Source organism: Echeneis naucrates, chromosome 2 (genome assembly GCF_900963305.1).
Source record: "Echeneis naucrates chromosome 2, fEcheNa1.1, whole genome shotgun sequence".
NCBI lineage: Eukaryota > Metazoa > Chordata > Actinopteri > Carangiformes > Echeneidae > Echeneis > Echeneis naucrates.
Window position 1 is genome coordinate 19,829,079 of NC_042512.1, and position 19,015 is coordinate 19,848,093.

At 49.5% G+C, this 19,015-nt stretch overlaps 4 protein-coding genes across 12 annotated transcripts in view; 1 reads left to right on the top strand and 3 right to left on the bottom strand.

The window, feature by feature from the left end:
- Positions 1-457: 457 nt before the first annotated feature.
- Positions 458-6,273, bottom strand: stat1a (signal transducer and activator of transcription 1a). 9 transcript variants are annotated; one of them, XM_029519560.1, is made up of 25 exons: positions 6,184-6,273; positions 5,169-5,299; positions 4,809-4,953; positions 4,630-4,725; positions 4,425-4,508; positions 4,271-4,349; positions 4,098-4,189; positions 3,857-4,008; positions 3,610-3,768; positions 3,434-3,526; positions 3,296-3,355; positions 3,193-3,213; positions 3,009-3,099; positions 2,887-2,928; positions 2,643-2,732; positions 2,447-2,545; positions 2,230-2,365; positions 2,084-2,139; positions 1,837-1,934; positions 1,601-1,740; positions 1,333-1,521; positions 1,171-1,249; positions 992-1,088; positions 845-886; positions 458-764 (listed from the first exon to the last, which is right to left on the bottom strand). In XM_029519560.1, the coding sequence occupies exons 2-25, from the start codon at positions 5,294-5,296 to the stop codon at positions 735-737; spliced, it is 2,298 nt and encodes a 765-aa protein (XP_029375420.1). In that variant the 5' UTR covers positions 5,297-5,299; positions 6,184-6,273; the 3' UTR covers positions 458-734. The 9 variants fall into 9 exon arrangements, with proteins under 9 accessions (XP_029375420.1, XP_029375429.1, XP_029375411.1 ...); XM_029519569.1 differs by having other exon boundaries at positions 1,837-1,928; positions 4,425-4,511; XM_029519551.1 differs by having other exon boundaries at positions 1,837-1,931; positions 4,425-4,511.
- Positions 3,507-19,015, top strand: part of cybb (cytochrome b-245, beta polypeptide (chronic granulomatous disease)) — a 33,179-nt gene continuing 17,670 nt past the window's right edge. The window contains exons 1-10 of the mRNA XM_029519621.1: positions 3,507-5,010; positions 5,172-5,254; positions 5,805-5,949; positions 11,318-11,459; positions 12,348-12,741; positions 12,968-13,144; positions 13,213-13,313; positions 18,107-18,255; positions 18,344-18,480; positions 18,871-19,013. The gene's annotated coding sequence lies outside the window, so the exon portion shown is untranslated. The remainder of the gene's footprint in view (positions 5,011-5,171; positions 5,255-5,804; positions 5,950-11,317; positions 11,460-12,347; positions 12,742-12,967; positions 13,145-13,212; positions 13,314-18,106; positions 18,256-18,343; positions 18,481-18,870; positions 19,014-19,015) is intronic.
- LOC115054422 (growth/differentiation factor 8-like) lies at positions 8,646-10,286 on the bottom strand. Its single transcript, XM_029519667.1, has 3 exons — positions 9,962-10,286; positions 9,135-9,505; positions 8,646-9,026 (listed from the first exon to the last, which is right to left on the bottom strand). The coding sequence occupies exons 1-3, from the start codon at positions 10,284-10,286 to the stop codon at positions 8,646-8,648; spliced, it is 1,077 nt and encodes a 358-aa protein (XP_029375527.1).
- dusp27 (dual specificity phosphatase 27) lies at positions 13,514-18,947 on the bottom strand. The gene is made up of 6 exons (XM_029519503.1): positions 18,858-18,947; positions 18,274-18,415; positions 18,083-18,201; positions 17,310-17,541; positions 17,005-17,222; positions 13,514-16,345 (listed from the first exon to the last, which is right to left on the bottom strand). The coding sequence occupies exons 1-6, from the start codon at positions 18,895-18,897 to the stop codon at positions 13,674-13,676; spliced, it is 3,423 nt and encodes a 1,140-aa protein (XP_029375363.1). The 5' UTR covers positions 18,898-18,947; the 3' UTR covers positions 13,514-13,673.

The window sequence follows — 19,015 nt, forward strand, 5'->3', positions numbered from 1 at the left end:
CTGGAGCGGGATCGGGATCAGGAGCGGGACCGGGACCTGGAGCGGGATCGGGATCAGGAGCAGGGCCGGGACCTGGAGCGGGAGCAGGAGCAGGGCCGGGACCTGGAGCGGGATCAGGAGCGGGATCGGGATCAGGAGCAGGGCCGGGACCGGGACCGGGACCTGGAGCGGGAGCAGGACCGGCACCAATAGAAGAAGGTGGTCCGAGGGATCAGGTCTGTGGATTGTCTTACCTTGAGACGACATGGTGTGAGGAGGCCTTCTGGGAGGGACACACGGGGATGTTTTGGACATTGTTCTGCTGGGTCCTGTGTTAACTTGACCTAAACCTGGTTCAGACCAGGTCCAGGACTTCAGGGAAACTGGTCTAGATCTGGACCTGAAGGTTTTTAGTGCTTCAGTCAACAGGAAGCTGATTGATTCAACACTAAGCTACAAAAAAGCACACAATCTCCAATTGCCATGGTAACAAGCGACTATTTATTGTTGTTAATTTGAGGGTTTGCAGTATTATTATTGAGCTCAAACATCAAAAAAAAAAATATGTACAAAAATAAAGTGTTGGTTGACGTCAGCTCCATCCGAACAGGATTTTTTTTCAAAGCACTGTGTTTCATGAAGAACAGATGATGCCAAAAGGACGACAGTATGATTTTTACCACAATTCACAGTGACCAGTCTCCCTCCTGGTCCAAAGGGGTGTTAGTCTACTCAGAGCAGTTCACGATGAGGCTTCAGTTCTGGTCCGGGAAGTCAGAGTTCATCTGGTGGAAGACAATGAAACAGTATGCTTGAGCCTTCAGCTGACTTACTGAGACACAGCACAGGTTAAAGCTGCATCTACCTGAATGTCAAACTGCCCAAATCCAATCAGATCGCTTGATGCCTGAAGCAGCACGAGACAAAACACAAACAGATTTACAGAGAAAAGCAAGCGAAAATGCAGAGAAGAGTAGGGGACGTTGTGTGACTTTGTTTGTGTGGCACTCACCACAGCATCGATGTCTCTGTGACTAACAAACTGCTCCAGCACTCTGTACTCATCAGGAGACATGGGCATCATGTTGTCATGCAGCCTGGACGGGTGTCTGCACCGGACAGAGACAGGAAATACATCATGTGGTCCTGCGGACAGGAAGTGACTGACTAATCAAACGCATCACGTCTTACACTTCAGAAACAGAAATGAGCTCCGTCTTCATGTAGCCGCTCTTCTCTCCGTTGTTCTCCACGTCCATCGGCTCCGGAGCTGAAGCCAGAACAAATCTGGATTAGGCTCAGAACACAGATGTGATTGGTTGGTGGCTGAGCAGGCGGGGCAGGTGGTCTTACTCTCTGTGGGTTTGGGGTAGTACTTCCCAAAGGCCTTGTCCTTGGGGATGTTGGGGAACAGGAAGCGGAGCGGGTTTTCTGGGATGTTTTCTGCTGCCATCACCTTGTAGGTGCGGATGATGTCGGGCAGGGAGACGGCGCCGAGCTCCTTCTTCGTGTACGGTTCCACCGAGTGGAAGACGGGCTTGTCTGTGTGGAGAGACAGTGTTGTGATGGTGGTGTTTCAGCGGTTAGCAGGTTCCTTTGGGTGTGTGGCGAGCAGCTTTACCGTGGACGTCGTGTTCGATCCAGGTGAAGGTGATGGCTCCCTCTCTGCTGCTCTCACTGAAGCGGAGCAGGAAGGTCCCCGGACACTTATCACTCAGCAGAGCCTTCTCCCTCTCCTTACTGATGAAGCCCATGATGGAACTGCCCCACACACACACACACACACACACACACACACCATGTTGATTCTGCTGCATGACACTCATCTGCTGCTGCAGAAATCTGCTCTGGACTTACCCATCATTCCAGAGGGGAAGTAGGTGTCGCTTGATCAGATCCAGGATTCCTTCGATCCACAACCAGAAGGGAAAAGCTTTCTCATTGGCACTCTGCTGCTGACAAGATGTCAGTTAGTGTGTTTTTTGTTTTTTTTTGGGGGGGGCAGCAGCTACACAACCAGGAGCCACATTAAACCTGTCCGCTCTGCACTAACCACTTCAGTGTTCATGTTTAGTTCGTTCCTGTGAAATCAAACCATTCTCACCTTGCAGAACTTGGTCCAGGGGATTTGTCCCTCTGGGTTCCTCTGGGCTTTGGTTCCTGCACACAAGCATTCAATTTTCAGTTTCATACTAAGTGAGGATTTTTAAGTGTCCGTGCTGTGTTCAGGGTCTGTGGGGTTTTCCTGACCCAGCAGTTTGTCGGCCAGCATGTTGAGCTGCTCCTGGTTCAGGCCTCGCTTGGTGACGGAGGAGAACTGCCAGCTGAGAACCTCAGACAGCTGAGACCACTTGGCTGGCGGAGGAGAGAGGAAGAACTTGAGGTTCTGAGGATGAGAGGGAACCAGAGTCAACAAAAGTGCCATCAGCTGGTCTGACTGGGACAGTGGAGTGGTGGGTGTCCTCACCTTGGGCTCTGTGGTGAGCATGTTGTACCAGAGGATGGAGGCCCAGGCGCTGGGCAGCTGGCAGACATTAGAGATGACCACGACTGGCAGAGACATGGCCTACAACGACGGCATCAACAAACACGGTAACATCTTTTTGAAATAAAACACCACGCAGTGTTTCTGAAAGTCACGTTGGACGGACAACAAAACAAACCTCCAGTTTGATGTCGAGTCCTGACTGGTTGAGCTGCAGCTCGGACTCAAAGCTGAGAGAGTGAAGCTCCTCTGTGACGATCAGAGGACCCTGAACACACACAAGAAGACATGAGCTCTTTCTTATGATAAACTTGTCCATGATGAAACTGAAACCCACCGATCAGGAGGCATCTCAAAGTTTCTGCTGGACAACTGTACTTCCTTCCTTCCGAACATTTTATAACCTTCTTGTGAGTTCTTACCTCATTGGTTCTGTTTCCAGCTACTTTCTGCTCTTTCAGTTGCTGTGAAAAACAACAGCAGTGAAAAACAACATCTCTGCTTCTCAAACAGCTAAAACATCAGTGTGTGATCAGACTCTCACCAAGTGTCTGAACTCGGCTGCCAAGCTGCCATTCGACTCCTCCATGTTCATCACTTTGGTGTTTGTTCCCAAAATGTTGAACTTCCGGAACCTGATCAGTGAAAACTCATTAGGAGCGTTTACTGAGCATTTAGGTTCAGATAGAGACGTGATTTATGATATTTATGATATATATGACGCGTACCCTTTCTTCTCCGTCACATCCCTGAGGAAGAGGAGGAAGACAAACAGATTAATTCAACCAGCCTCAGGCTGAGTCCTGTCTGAACCTGTGTTACGTCACTTACTTATCAAACAAAGCCTTGACTTTGAGCTGGTAGTTAAACTCCTGCAGCTTCACCAGGAACCTGAAGAAAGACAGAGCAAGCTGAAACAGGAAGTCGACCACGGAAGAAGGAGAAAAGAATGTCTGAAAGTGAACTCACCTCAGTTTGACTGTGAACTGGACTCCTGTTTTCAACACCAGGGGCCTCTGAGGGTGGGTGGGCATACAGGGCAGCCTCTCCACAACCAGAGACCTACACACACACATGCAGGTTCAGTGTGATTGTTACCCTACAGGTGTGATCCATCTCTTCTTTGATAATCACTAATCGTGTACTTGGACAGCAGGTTCTTCAGGAGCTCCAGAGCTCGGGCCTCCAGGTATGCTTTCTTCTGGGTGATGGGGTCACTCTCATAGGTGAACTTCTGCTCCAGCTCCTGGAGCTTCTTCAGGTGCTGACGGACCTGCTGCAGACTCTCTGCTACTGCTGTGAACCTGGAAGGGAGGAGAGGAGTGAAAGGCAACAAGGGGGGACAGCAGTAGGGAGAAGAAGTGAGGAAGATGAATGTATGATTGGACTCACCAGTTCTGCAGCTGGTCCACGCAGGCGTTGGGCGGTCCTCCGATGCAGGCGATCTGCTGCCGCTGCTTCCACTCCGGCAGCTCCTCGGAGATCAGGTCCGACAGTAAGGCGTTGGTGACGTTCAGGAGGTCCAACAGCTGTGTCACCACATCCTGATGAGGAGCGCAGACAATATGAAGAGGTCAGCAAGACAATTTTTTGATCTTCAAACTTCCCAGGAGTCCTGGATTCTTTGTATCACCTGTCGTTTGGCCTTTAGTTCATAGCACATCGTAGAGATCACCAACCTCTCCTTCTCCAGGTCCTTCAGCGTCATGCCGTTCATCTCATTTTCTGCAGAAACAGAAAGTGAGATCACAACTACAGCTTCAAACTGATAAATATTATTACAGATGTTCAAATCAAACTCCTGACCTCTGTTCTTCAGTGTGTTTATTTTGAAGTCATACTCGTCCTGCAGGTCTTCCACGTTCTTAATGTTCTGGTCCACAATCTGAAGGAAACAGTTTCAGATTTCTGACTGGGGAAAAAAAAAAGTCACTCCTCCGGTGTAGACCTGATCCTGTACCTGGAGTCGATCTTTCATCTCCTTCACTTTATTGTCCAGCTTCTGTTTCTCCACCACCATGGTCGACACCGCGCCCTCGCCCTCCTGCTGCAGATGTGAAGGTTCAACAGGGCTGTCACTTCCTCATCATCACTGACAATTTCCATTTTTAATAATGATTGATGTTTTTCATGAAGTGTGCTGTTCTCTGAGCTGTAGGTTTTACCTCTGTGCTCTTTGCATTGGCCAGGATCTTCTGCTCCTCCTTCAGGTTCCTGGAGATGATCATGGCCATGTGGACTGGATCTTCCTGGAACCGATCCTGTGGGGAGCACATTGTCTGTCACCAGAGGTACGAACTGCTCGGTCTCTGGGTTGAGGGTCAGAATGAGCTCTGGCTCTCACCTGCAGGTTCCTCTTAATCTTGCGGATGTTGTGCTGCAGCAGGAAGTTGTTCTCCAGGGCAAAGCGACTGTGCTGGTCGTCCAGCTGAGCCAGAAGATCGTGGAACCGAACCGTAGCCAGTGAGTCCTGGATCGCCACCGTGTCCCTGAGGATGTGGAGGATGACTTCCATTGTTATTTCCTTCATGAACCGAAATGCTCAGGTGTTCAAAATGCAAACATGAGCAATTAACAGAAATGTATTAATCATCTGCTATAAATAATGAGTCTTTTCAGTTAATTTCAATAGACTTAAAATGCAGGTTTGAAATGATGAATGTGAAGTTATGGCAGATAACAGTGAGAGGTGTTTGTCTCCTACCAGTCGATGCTCTCGATCCACCTGCTCAGGTACTGTCGGATGTCCATGGGGAAGGAGTCATCATACAGCTGGTCCACCTGCTCCAGGTACTTACTGTCCAGCATCTGTAGCTGGCACCACTGTGCCATCGTCTTTTGTCAGGGCCAAGACCACACTGACTGTTAATATCAGTATATATACACACTGAGCAACAAAACTTATCTTAAACCTGTTTCTTGAAATGCTTCATTGCATCATTTTACATGTTTCTCAACACTCAAGCATTTCAATATTTTGGTGTTCCAACTTCCTGAAACATTCAACTTCTTATTCCTCCATTTTTACTGGTATGCATCTGGTCACTTCTCTCTGTTACCCATGCACTCTGAGACCGGCACACTTCAGGTTACAAAGGTTTGTTTGGCTGTTCTTGTTCCGCAAGAAGCTGGGAAATCATTAGTGTTGAGCAGGGAGTGCCTCCTCTTCCTCCACCCTGACTCATTTCTGCTCAGAGAAAATGATTCTCATTAGAAACTGGGTCAATGCTTCTCAAATCTGACAGGCCGAGCCACAATGGGTTCCTGTGTACAGTTCAGGAGTTCCAGAAAAACAAGGTAAACATGATGTGAACTGGACTGATATTTTCTCTCATGGCAGGCTGAAGAACTCCATCAGTTTCATTTTCTCCTCCAGCGGCTGCATCAAGCTCAACAAACAGGACTGAACATGCAGAAGCATTTAAAGCTGACGAGTGTTTCATGTTGTTCCTCTGCTGCCATCAACACAACACAACACAACACAGGTGAGTTCAGCACATAGCACAGACTCACACTCATCATGAGCTGGAGAGCAGGAAAGACGTGGAAGTCGCATTAGTTGTGTTGTTGTTGTTGACTTTTCAGGCTAGCTACGTCAAATTTAACGGCTGAGCTGTGTTAGCAGGTTTGGTGAGTTTTAAAAAAGGGAAAAGGAGTGTGCAGGCAGGAGAACGGGCGTGTTTGGAGCCAAAACCGAGGCAGTAAAGTGTCGAACCCACCTTATATTTAGCAGAAACTTGAAGTTGGACGGGAAGCCGCTTTCCTTCTGGACGGATCTCCTCAGTGGCACAGCCCGAACTGCCGACTGTCCCTGAACCCCCCGTACGGAAACACCGTCAGCCAATCAGCGCTCAGGACTCACCCCCACAGCCCGCCCCTTTACCTACCACAGCCAATCAGGGCGAGAGCTCGGTGGCTGTTCCTTTCACTGACACTCCTCCCCGTTTACACTGAGAATATTTTCCGTTTTAACCGAGAACTTCTTAAAAGCAGACAAAATAAAATAACAGACAGACGACTTCTTCGTCTTTATCTTCGGAGGCTCCGGATCGTGTCTGAAATATAGTTCTGGATCATTAGAAGTCAAGATAAGACCGAGTTGTGCGGGGAGGGGATCTGCCAAACAGAAGAGCAGACGGTGACCACGTGTTTTCAGAGAAAGAGAAAGTAAAGAAACAAAAACTGAAGTCTACATCTGAAACTGAACTTATAAAGAGACAACATCCTGTGATTAATAACGAAATCAGCTTTAGATGAGTCAGATTTGACCAAAAACTACTCCAAATAATAATAAAAACCATAACCCCAAACATAATAATGTTTGAAAGATGATCAGTAATATCAGGAAATGTTTCACTTAATATTTATCAAAATGACAAAACATGCTACTTTTCAAGTATTTTATTCAGAAGTGCGCCACTGTTAGTCAGCAATACATATTCAACAACAAATATTCTTATTAATGCAATAATTAGTGATGATAATCCGAAAAAGCTTTGCACACGTTAAATAGAAACGATAGAAATGGGACAGTTTATTTTGGGCATTTTTACATTTATGTGGGTATTATTATCGTGTATAGTCTTTCTATTTCATCTTATGTATTTTAGATTCAGTTTCTATTCTGCTTGTGCTGCTGTGTCAAATATTTATTTGCAAACTCATCTAGACATGAACAGAAGGTACTATTCATGTTTCACCTCGGCTGCTCTAATGTTGGGGAAAAGAACACTTAAACCCCGTTTAACTATGCTACACCCACGTGGCACAATAAACTCCTGTTTTAATCTCCTCCATCAGCTTTCTTTTCGTAACTGCCAAATTTTATCTTGATTGCGTCGAGATAAATGGCAACAAATGCAAGACACAAAAAAATTTCCACCCTAAAAAATTTCTTCCATTTGTTTTCTTTCAGGACATTTATCTCTGAAACCTTAAATATCCATCATCATAAATTTCTAATCATTTTATGAGATTTGAAATCTCTTGAGGATAATTTGGCAATCAGATTTTTTTTCCTTTTGTCTTTGTGCCTCATCTAAAAAAGATGATGATGAAATAATAAAAACTTCAGATGAATTCAGATGACACATTTTTGCAGGAAAAGCAAAAAAACAAAAACAAAAAACTTCAATATTATCCTGCAACTGTGCATCTGCAGCAATTTGACGTGCAGTTGAAAAATTTTCACAAACGTGAATCTGTGTCAGTCGTGGACGTTCTGTTCCAACAACACAGCAAAGACTTGTGGGTCAAAAAATCCCCCGTGAAGCACAACAACAGTCAGGACATCTGCAGCGAGCTTCAGCTGGAGATCAGACGTCCTGCTGGGATCACAGCTCTGAGTTTGATGCTTTCAGATGAGACAAACTAAGATCCCCGGTCAGACCAGAGGCCTGCCGTTGCATCAATGCTGAGATGTGTCTTCTGTCCAATACAAGCGTCCATTTGTCCACGTCCTGCAACGGCGTCCTAAAGAGAAAAGAAAAGAAAAAGTCTCTCCTCTCTCCGCTGCCGTGCCGCTCTGGAGAAACGGTCACAGCGAGGAGTTTGCAAACAAGTGTTGGGACAAAGAGTCATGCAGTTCGTGTTTTTCAAAATAAAGGCACACATGGAAGATGGCCTGCGGGGTTTGTTCTGGTCAGGGCTCAAATCGGGACACGTTTCATAAGACGGAGGACGGGAAGCAGCAGCAGTCTGTCTATCGTGTTTTATGTTACAGTGGATAAATAACTGGAAATCAGCAGAATCAGTCCTCTGGATACACGTGGAGAAGATGTTAGCAGACGGTGAAAAGCTGAAGGGTTCCTCCAGCTTAACTCACATCCTGACACTCTGCGGTGTCCTCGCTCAGCTGACACTGCGTGGGAATCAACCTCCAAACAATACCGTGAAGCAGCTAGAATGATTATTTTAGAACAACACTGGATCAAAGGAGACGGTGATAAACCGACCAGCTGAACTTAATTTAACTCGCATCACATTTCCAACATTGAGTTAAACTCTTCAGGTTTTGTTTTTTTTTACTTTCTGTTCTCCCTCCATTTCTCCTCTGAATGACATTCTGCTCATTGGCATCTTTTAGAAACTACTGTTGACATAATATTAGAAAACTGCATCACTTTCATTAGAAATTGAGCTTCTCAGATCACACCTAAGTCCTGCAGCAGGCCCGGCGTCCTCAGGAGCAGCCGCAGTGGTCCACCACCATGGACGGGATCTTTCCGTAGATGATCTGCTCCTTCCGGTTGAAGTAGAGCATGTTGATGGGCGACATCTTGGTGGGCGTGCAGCAGGGCCCGGCGGTGCCCCTCGGGTTGGCCTTGTTCACCAGGTGTGCGTGGGGATACTGCTGCAGGTGCATGAACTCGCACTCCCCCGAGCAGTAGTTGGCCCGGTAGCGTTTGGGCGCGATGATCCAGTCCCAGCCAAACTCCTCGAAGTCCACGGTCAGCGGGTAGCGGCAGCAACGCGTCTCTGCAGACTCCTCGTCGCAGTTGAGGCCTGAGTCACGACGGGATCTCTTGGGGCTGTCGAGGATCTTCACCTCGATAAACGGTTGCTGGAAAGGAAGTTTTAAAGATGACTGACAGACGAAAGCCAAAAGTTTAGGTGTGTTTTGTGGAGAAGACACTTGAATGATGAAAAAACAAAAAGACTGAACAGTCACCAGTCCTTCTTCTCCAGGCTCTGCTGAGGTGACAGCCAGATCTTCTCCTCTGGGGTCGTAGGCGTTGATCTCGATGCTGTAGTTGGTCTCCGGCTGACGCAGCCAGGCCTGCAGCAGAGACTTGATGTCGATGTTTTGCCAGGAGCTGGCGCTGGCGTCGGTGTCGATCTTCAGGGAGCGGACGCGGACCCGGGTGTTGTTTCCCTCCTTACCGGGTTTGAGGTGGGAGATCTGCAGGAAGACGGTGGTGACCATGTCGGCCGGCCGCAGGTGGACCCACAGCTTGGCGCTCAGGATGTTTTTGGGCTGGATCTTTGGACTGAGGCTGAACAGACAACAGGAGGACAGCTCGTCCTGGGCCGTCGGATTGGCTGGAAGACACCATTCACATTCATCACATTGTTTGTCATACACATTCATGATCCCCTGAAGATGAGCAGCACCAACAAGAGGGAAACAGCTGAATTATGGTCAGACTTGGATCCACGTTTATTTGGACAACAAGGCTTATTTAGTCACTGAAGCTTTGGAGTTTGCTCTCCTAAAGTGTCAAAGCCAGTTTGTTCATTAATAAAACAATGACTCTGGATTGTGCTAAAATGCTGATGCCTTCTGTAATAATGTTAGTTTGAATGTTTCCAAGAGCCACAGATGTAAAAAATAACCTGCTCTTTGGTCAGCTGAATTTGAAGGTTATGGTTCTGGCTCTCTGGTTGGTACTCACAAACTAACTTTACGCGCGGATTTCGCCTTTTTACGCGCGACGTTTGGATGAGATCCCGAGCTAAATGAGGACGTTAATTAGTTTGAAGGCTGAGTTTAGTTACGCTTGGTGGCCATCGTGATGATGGTCTCCGTCGTGGCGTGGTCCTCGTCCTCCACCCGCGGGTCGTACTGGTCCAGCAGCTGCGTCAGAGGCGGCGCTTTGGGCAGCAGCTGGCGGATCATGTCCCGGCTGATGTTGGGAGCCTGCTCCAGCCGCAGGATGCTCAGGATCTGGGACTTGATGCTGTGGAGCCTCATCTGCTTGCTGTGCTCCCGGAAGTCACAGGCCGAGCACTGCTCCCCGCTGTCCAGCAGCGCGGAGGTCTGCTTGGTCTCCATGGAGCAGCCGGCGGAGAGCACGACGGCCAGGCCGAGCAAGAGGAGCATCCTGGGGGAGACGGAGGGGCCGCTGCGGTGACGCTGCCACATATGAGTCCGTCCCGCAGCTCACAGCTTTATGATTGGCTGAAAGGAGGATCTGTTTTAATCACAGGGGAGATTTAAAGAGGTAGCAAGTTTTTATTATCATCTGTGATGATCACATGGATCATTAAAACGTTCCTCCAGTCATTTTTGCCATCGTTCAGGGTGGGTGTGATTCATTCATCTGGACAGATCAGGACAGGAAAGATGCTGCATGAGAGAAGTCAACTTTGAATTGCATCTGCATCTGGCATCTTTCCCACCACGGCTATCTGACCTGAGACCAGTCTGGACAGAGATGACCCACTTTTGCCTTGGACCTTTTATTTACTTGCACTTTGAGGTGCTGCTTGCAGGCTGATCTGTCAGTGCCCATGAGTCCGGCTGTTGGTCCCACGCAGACGGACAGGAAGAGGGAGGACCAGCTGAATCTGCCTCACTGGACCTTTCCAGGACATCGTGGCTGGGAGGTGGAGGTCCGGTTTCATTGTGTTGTCTGAAACTGACCTCTGACCCCAGATCAGGATCTGACCTTGTTTTGTTGGTTGAAGGGCAGAGACTTTCTGAGGCTGAGGAAAAAGACTCATGTTGACTGAGCAGCTTCTCTGTGGACATGAAAACAGAAGCTGGAGGCAGTCGGGGTGAAGTTAATGTTCGCCTGCTTAGCCTTTCATTTTTGGCAGCAGAGGTCAGCACACCGTCCTCCTCGTCCCCAACAGCTGTCTCATTCCAACCAGGTCCAGATGTCTTTCATTCTACATAAATTAAATACAGTGTATGGTGTTTTGGTGGGCGTGGCCCGGCCATGATAAAAAAGGACTGATTTCAGTTGATGGCTTCAGAAGGTTTTATTCAGAAAGGTGCACGATAAGACTGAAGTCAGTTCAGAGAATGATAGATGAAGTTATTGTTCAGCTGTTTGTGATCAGGAGTTAGTCATGGCCTCGAACTCATCGATCCTCTGTTTGGTGTTTCCTTTGCGGATCCTCCTGTAGGACACGGTTTTGTACTTGGATGACGGACGGCTGCCGTCCTCTTTTGCCTCCATCTCTGTCCCGGACCAGTCTTCCTGTCTCCTCTCCGTCCTGCAGCCTGATGCCTGTGGCCCTGCAGCTGGACAACTTCATCGTTATAAAGGTGTGTGAGTGTCATCTGTGTGGACTCTGACCTGAATCTGGCTCCAAATCAAAGTGGTGCATTTAAAGACCTGATTATAAAACTGACTCTTCATCACTCAGTTTGCTTTCACTTTCACGTTATCAATTTACACTGAAACACAACTTTTCAAATGAACCTCAACACATCTGGAGTCGAATCAGTGTGAACAGTTTTATGTTGGAGAAAAACCCGATGTTACCTGAATCTGCTGTGCTGGAGAGCAGACGGCCGTGGGCTGAGACGAGTTGGGAGTCCATCCCAGACTGAGCTGAGCTGGCCGACACCTGCTCCTGCTCCTCCAGATCACCCTGCTCCTCCTCCTCCTTCTCCTCCTCCTCCTCCTCCTCCTCCTCCTCTTCCTCCTCCAGATCACCCTCCTCCTCCAGATCACCCTGCTCCTCCTCTTCCTCCTCCAGATCACCCTGCTCCTCCTCCTCCTTCTCCTCCTCCTCCTCCTCCTCCTGCTCCTCCTCCTCCTCCCCCCTGATGGCTCCATCCTGAAGATGTGATGAAGGTGCTGTTGGCTCCTCTTTCATCTCCTTTTCTTCTTCTCTCTCTGTCTCTTCTTTTCCCTCCACCTCTCCATCACTTCTCTCCTCTTCCTCCTCTTCAGTTCCTCCCATCGTCTCCTCCTCTACGCGGTCCTCTTTAATGTTTTCCTTCATCTCTTCCTCTGTCTCATCGTTACCTTCTTTCACCACCTCATCGGTCCGTCTGACCTCCTTGTTATCTTTTAGTTTCTCTTCTTCCTCACCACTCCTTCCTTCCTTTCCAATCCCTTCGTCGTCTTCTTCCTGTCCATCCTCCCTTTTTGCTTCATTGTTTTCAGTCTCTTTCTCTCCACACACTTCCTCTTTCTCTTTCCAGTGTTGATGTTCCTCCGTCTCGCCTTTGTCTTCCTGTTGGTCCAGAGTTTGACCTCTGACCTCAGACATCATTGGCTCCATCGTGTCCTCCAGAGACAGAATGTCTCCAAACAGCCCGACAGCCTGAATGACCCAGGACATGAGGGAGTTGTCCTCCAGGTCCAGACTGTCCAGCTGGTCCGCGGACGTCCACCAGCTCGCCATCCTGAGCCCAAACAGAGCGACGGGATGAAGCTGCATCCGTCCGAACACACTTGCTGAGTGTGTTATGAAAATCCGTCACTCTCGGGGAGGATTTCTTCGATGCTGATTGGCAGAAAGACAGAACACGTCACTTTGATCCAGAGTCCGGTGACCTGAAGGCCACGTTTCCTGCGTCATGTGAACAGACTCAGGTTTGACATGTTAATCTCACCTTCTCCTTCACTCTTGGCACTTAAAAAAAAAACTCTGATAAACTCTCTGGGCCTAAATCAACATGCTCAGAAGCTCATTCAACCAAGCTTAAATGAAATAATGAAGATAAATGATATGAATAAGGTCGGGGGGTAATGAATGTGTAAATATGTTTTCATGTTTCATGATTGCTCCTGGCTGAAGCTTTTCTCCGGCTCTGGACAGCTTCGTTGGTTTATCCTGCTGTGGAATGTTAAAGCTCCTCAATAAGCTCTGAGCTTCCAGCCTCACATGGAGAGACATGACGTCAACTGGTTTCTGTTTCCTGGTGTGTGTGATAGTAGGCGGAGCAGCTGTTCACACCTGCTGTCCATCATCATCATCATCTCCGCCCATCAGCAGGTCAGTGGAGAGATGCAGATTAGAAAAGATCCACCCAGTTCAGGTTCTTACCTGTTTTCTGACTCCAGTCCAGCTGCTGCCGGACAGATGTCCTCATCACTCTGAGCCTGGTTCCTCAGTCCTGGTCTGTCCTGTTCTGTTGTTTGGAGTCCCCTCAGTTCAACAAAAGGTCAGTGACTCTCCATCAGAAGGATCCCACGTAGTCCACCAGAGGGCAGCCCGACATCACAAACACATCACACACATCAGCAGAGTGAGCAACTGATGGCATTTAAGAATGTAATTCATTTAGACGTGCTTTGTGAATATGGAAAAAGAGGCGGAAAAGAGTTGAGATGAAACTAAAAGCACAAAACAAGCAAACCAACCTGAGAATTAATAATATTTAATGCAATAATAAAATATTGGAACGGTACAAACAGGATTGAGTTTTCTCTTTTCAGGAGCTTTACATCTTGTATGAAAACAGTGTGCACTAAGCTGGTTCTCATTCATCTGAAGGTGCTTCTACCCCTCTGATCAGGGGCATTTAAGATTCACGCCGACTCTGTGACTTGGCCTCCTGCTGTGACCTCCAAGCAGCGAGCACTTCATCGTCCTCGGCCTCTGCGGCCGCCCGAGCTCGGATCCTCTGCCTGGTTTGGGCGATGAAGGCAGCGACGTCATCCTCCTCTTCGTCTGCTTCGTCCCTCCTGCTGCTTCTCCCTTCTGCTTCGCTGCTTTCATATTGTGAGCGGTATCCAAACTTCCTCTTGGTGGAGACGTCGCCGTCGGTCTCGTTGTACGACCTCGCCGCCGGGCCGTAGCCATAGGACTGCGTGAAACCATTGCAGGAATATCCTGCGTCCTCACTGGACAGATCTTCCCGTAGCCTCGATCTGTATCTGGAGCCATACATTTCCTCATCGTCTTCGTCAGCTGCAAAGTCAAACTCAGACGCAGAGGCGTCGAGCTCGTCGTACGGATCCTCTGACAGACTGCCATCGGCGCCGTCAGAGGTTTTCCTGGGAGGAGGCCTGACACTTCTCAGCCAGTCGTCGACGCTGGTGTTCTTATCTTTCTCCAGAGCTGGGTTTAAATTCAGGCAGCCAGAGAGGCCGAAGGTCCTCCTGGGCTTCTCCTTCTTCTTTGTCTCTTCAAGAAACTCCTCCTCTTTCTTCTTTCTCTCCTCCTCCTCCTCGTCTTCATCCTCCTTCGGTTTCTTTTTCTTGTACATAGTGCTGCGCTTGTTGTCCTCCAGGATCTTCTTCTTCTCATAGGTGGCCATCTTGTCCCTCATCTCAGACTTGACCTCCTTGTCGTAGGCGTCCAGTTTTCCCAGGTTGACCTGGTCTTGGAAGAGGCTGAAGAGGGGGACACTGGTGGTGGTGATCTTGTTTTTTCTGGAGCCCAGGGTGGAGCCCAGAGCTGAACTTTTCCCAGTGAGACCGGAGATGCTGCTGGTTCCTCCGGCTGACAGGACAGACGCTGCCCGGCCGTGACCCGGAGACGGAGCGCCGGAGTAGGAAGCGCCGCTCAACAGGGAGGCTTTGTCTTCATCTGCCCCTCTGCCTGAAATCAGACTTGCGCCGCCGTAGCTCAGCTCGGATCCTGCACGAGATGGAGGAGGCAGACTCATCTCGCTCTGCTTCTGCTTGATGGTCTCAGAGACCACGTTGGCGATCCAGTTCTGGATGCTGGCCAGGTTGACCATGGGTTCTCCTCCTGGGCCTGGGACCGCCGGAACTGGGAGGATGGGAGGAACCGGCGCTGCAGATTGTGCCGATCTTGTGCTACGAGGTTGTGAGACGGAGGATATGACGGACGACCTGCCGCTGAGCATGGACATGTTGTCGTCATTGGCGACACTCGGTGGGCCGGTGACCCCGGCGCCGGCCCAGAAGGCGGAGAGCGGTATGGTGGCGCCGCTGACGCAGCTGTCGGCCTCCCAGCCACACATGGACTGACTTTCTTCTAAGGTTTTCCTCGAACGCTCCAGCAGCTCCTCGCGTCTTTGCCTCCTTTTGGCCGTGGCCGAGTCTTCGCCTCGACTCAGCTCTAAGATCTCGTCTGTGTCGTCCTTCCCGGCACGTTTCTGCTGCCTCATCTTCCATGATTGATACGCTGTGAGGTTGACATCTTGGAATGATGGCCTCTTTGCTTCTCCGTCGCCGTCACCACTCTCTCCATCTCCCACTGAGCTTTGTCCGCCGTCCTCATGGTCCTTCTTGTTCCAGCCAAACTGAATCCTCTTGATGCGCCAGCGCTCCAGCGGTGTCATCTTCTCCTTGTTCTTCTGGCAGAAGTTGTACATGGAGCTGGTGTCGGAGAGGATGCTCTCCACTTCGTCATTGATGTTTTTCTTCCCTCCCTCTGTCGCCGTGCTCTCGCTGCCTTCGTCCTCCTCTTTCTTACGGTAACGAGAGGCGGCTTGTTCCTCGATTTCCTTCAGTCGCTGTTTCCAGAGATCAGAGTAGCTCGTGCAGCTGGAGGTGGACATCGCATCTGAAGGTGGGCGTCTGTTGCGACGCTTCAACCGCTCTTTGACGGCTCGGACGTCCTCGCTGGTGACGCTCTCCACGTCTGCATCCAAACCTTCCTTTGTCGTCTTTGAGCCCAGAAGAGGCTCCTCATCCTCACCGTCGCTGTTGAGCTGCGCCTCCCACCAGTCCTCACTTTGGTATTTCTCATTTCTCCGCTGCCATTCGTGGATCATGCTGTCAAGGCCGTCGTCATCGTCCTCGTTGCGCTCCTGTTCGGGGAGAATGAGCTCTTCCTGCTCTGGCCCATTCTGTGCTCCGATCAGCCCGCTTCTGAGCGCTACAGCAGCTGCAGAGGAAGCGATGCTGCTCATCACACTTTTTCCATCCTCCTCCTCCTCCATCATGATGGACTGAGCTCTCACCCCGACCATACTCTGCTCTTCCTCTTTATCGGTATCGTCGTCGTCATCTACGTCTTCATTGAAGATGCGAGCGCGAGTGCGAGCGTCGATCACAGAGCACTGGCTGAGCGTTTCGTCGTCGTCATCGCGCTCCTCCATCAGGTTCTCGTTCAGCTCGCGCAGCTGTTTCAGGAAGCCTTCGTTGGGGTTGATGGCACGTTTTTTCCTCATGGATGTCAGCGCCTCCATGATGGTCATGTGCTGGAAAATCATCAGGTAGGACGCCACCAGGACGGCAGAGCGGCTGGCGCCCATCATAGAAACCACAAGAACTTTCCCTACAAGCAAAGAAAATATAAAGTGAAATGTTAGTGTTGCCAATGCTAATGTTCTGTATATGAATGCTTCATCTGTAATTCATAAAAACTTTTTGTACATTTTGTAGGAAGTTTTTATTTGAAGACAGCCACAGTTGTTGCTTCAGGCAACTGAATCAGCTGCTTTAACAATGAATAAGAGACGGTGTAAGTCACGGTGCCTCTCATTAGATCAGGAACATAGAAGCTCTCTGTATGATCTGTGAAATGCTTCTCAGAAATTCAGATGACAGAGACATTAGTGGTGAGCTGTTTGTGATCTGTGACTTCATCACTCTTTGACCTCACAGAAAGAATCTGCTTTGGGCTAAATCTGGTCAGTTAGAACTGGAGTGTTCACTGTTAAGTCAACAATTAGAGAGGCACAACTTTAAAATGGGAGAGGAGGGAGAGCTGGAGAAATAAAGGATTTCATTTGAGGGACATTGTTGACATGATGATTGAAGTAATGTGACCGGAAATCTAACTTAGATGATCAGTCATGAGATGGTTAAAGGGACAGAAATCAGCAACAAGCCACTTCTGTCTCCAGTGCCACAAACAGCTAATGAGATCAGAGATGAATTTTAAATCCTTGGAAGAGGTTCAGGAAGCTGAGGCAGACGGTGACCCGGACTCACCTCGGTGGGTCAGCAGAGCCTCGTCCAGGAACTCTGCGGTGGGTCTGAAGTGCACCGAGATGTCGGCGTCGGGGAAGTCGTCCACTTCGATGCCCATGTACTGGATGTTCATGCCGGCGTAGAAGGACTCACCCGTGTAGACGCCTGTCCCGTGGGCAGCGTTCAGGATGTGGGTGATGCCCATTCGCTTCAGTCGAGCCTTGTTGACCGCAACAGATCTGAGAACAAAAGCTGACTTTAGAAAGCTCAACGAAGGCCACAGGGTTCATTTATGGAGGAAAGATGGCGTCCATGTGGAGACTCACTTCTCTGCTATGAAGATGTTGGGCCACACCTCATCCACAGGGTTGACCGGGGCCTCCAGGCGGTCCTGCACCATGGCCCTCTGGATGTCGAGCACGCAGGGGGTGTTGTAGGGGCTGCGGTCGTCCATCATGTCCCTGACGCGGTTGTAAAGGTCTTCCACCATCAGCTGCTCGGCGCTTTCCAGCATGGACTCCGGGATGGACTCGGCACACACGCTTCGAGGCGGCAGCTCTGAGGAGAACAAAGATCATCTGTTTACAACCAGCTTCCAGGAACAAAATGTAACTTCATTTCCTGGGGAGCTCATCAATTCAACTTGTAGCTGAGCTGATTGAAGTGATTTAAGACACAAAAGAAGCAGAGCCTTAAAACTCCAGGAGCTGTTTAGATCGAAGGTTCAGGAATTAGACCAGAAAGACGCGGTACGATCTGTCGCTCCAGAGCACTCCTGCAGATGAAACATGTATCGTCCATTAAGCTGTAACAGCGGAGGCGTCTGAAGCAGCAGCTAATCACTGTTGTGTCATGAACACTAATTTCCTCAATCAGTCAGACTCCGCTCTTCCAAACAGAAACGTCTTCGTCTGGTAACGAAAGGCGGCTTTGCTGTAATTGAAGGGTGTCAGTTGAATTTGGATGTTGAAATAATTTCTTCTACCAATTGCTGCATTTGTATGAGTGAAGAGTGCTGAAGATGAACTGTGTGGAAGGACTTTGGTCCAGTCAGCTGACAGAAATCCCTGGCTGTGGTCAGCGCTGCTGTAGTTCTCACCCTCGTTGATGATCTTCTTGGCAGCGATGGCTGAGGAGAGGTGGATGGGCTCCATGAAGATGCTCGCAGCGTCCGAGCCGGAGATGGTGGAAAACCTGGACTCGGATACCGAGGAGAAGCTGAGAGGGGGAGAGGAGAAAGATGATGATGACCTCAGGGGAGGGGCACACCTGGTGAGGGCGGCCTCCTACCTGGGGGAGGGACAGCGGAGGTAGTGAGACTGGACTCCTCTGATGCTGCTCTCCTCCTCGTCTCCTTCAGGTACCCTCTGATCCCTGCGCTCCTCGCTCCCGCTATCTGACGCCATGGCAACCCTTCCCGCTGGAGAGACCTCTGGAACAAGGAGGAACAGATTAGCATCCTTTAACCCGAGGTGTCCCACCTGTCCACAACACCAGGTAAGACGTCTTCAGTATCAAAGTGATTCAGAGACATTATTGACGGCAGTCTGACGACCAAAAGTCCACAAAGCCAAAAACAGCAACATGCTCCTCCTCACATCTGAACATATCCAGTGTCATTTCCAGCTTTGTTAGCCTAGTTGTGTGAGCTAAGAGGCCTCCCGGTGGATCTATTTTTATCGAGGTGACAGCTGCTTCAGAGGCCGTCAGGCCTGAGAGCAGCAGCTCACAGAGACAAAACTCCTTCCAGCTTTAAAACAACACAACACCACCACAATACGGTAACACATCAGGGGTGTGAGAGCTCTCACAAACACACAGACTGATTTAAAGCAGCTCATTAATGTGTGTGTGTGTGTGTGTTGTGTTCTTACCTCCGTTGCTCAGTGTCGTCTGCTCTGAAGCTGGTGGCATCTGGACTGACACAGGCTCCTAAAGTTAGAGTGGCCCTCCTCCCCCAGTCCTCCCCCAGTCCTCCCCCAGCCCCCCCTGGCCTGTGGAGGCCCTGACACCCAACACCAGGACTGCAGGT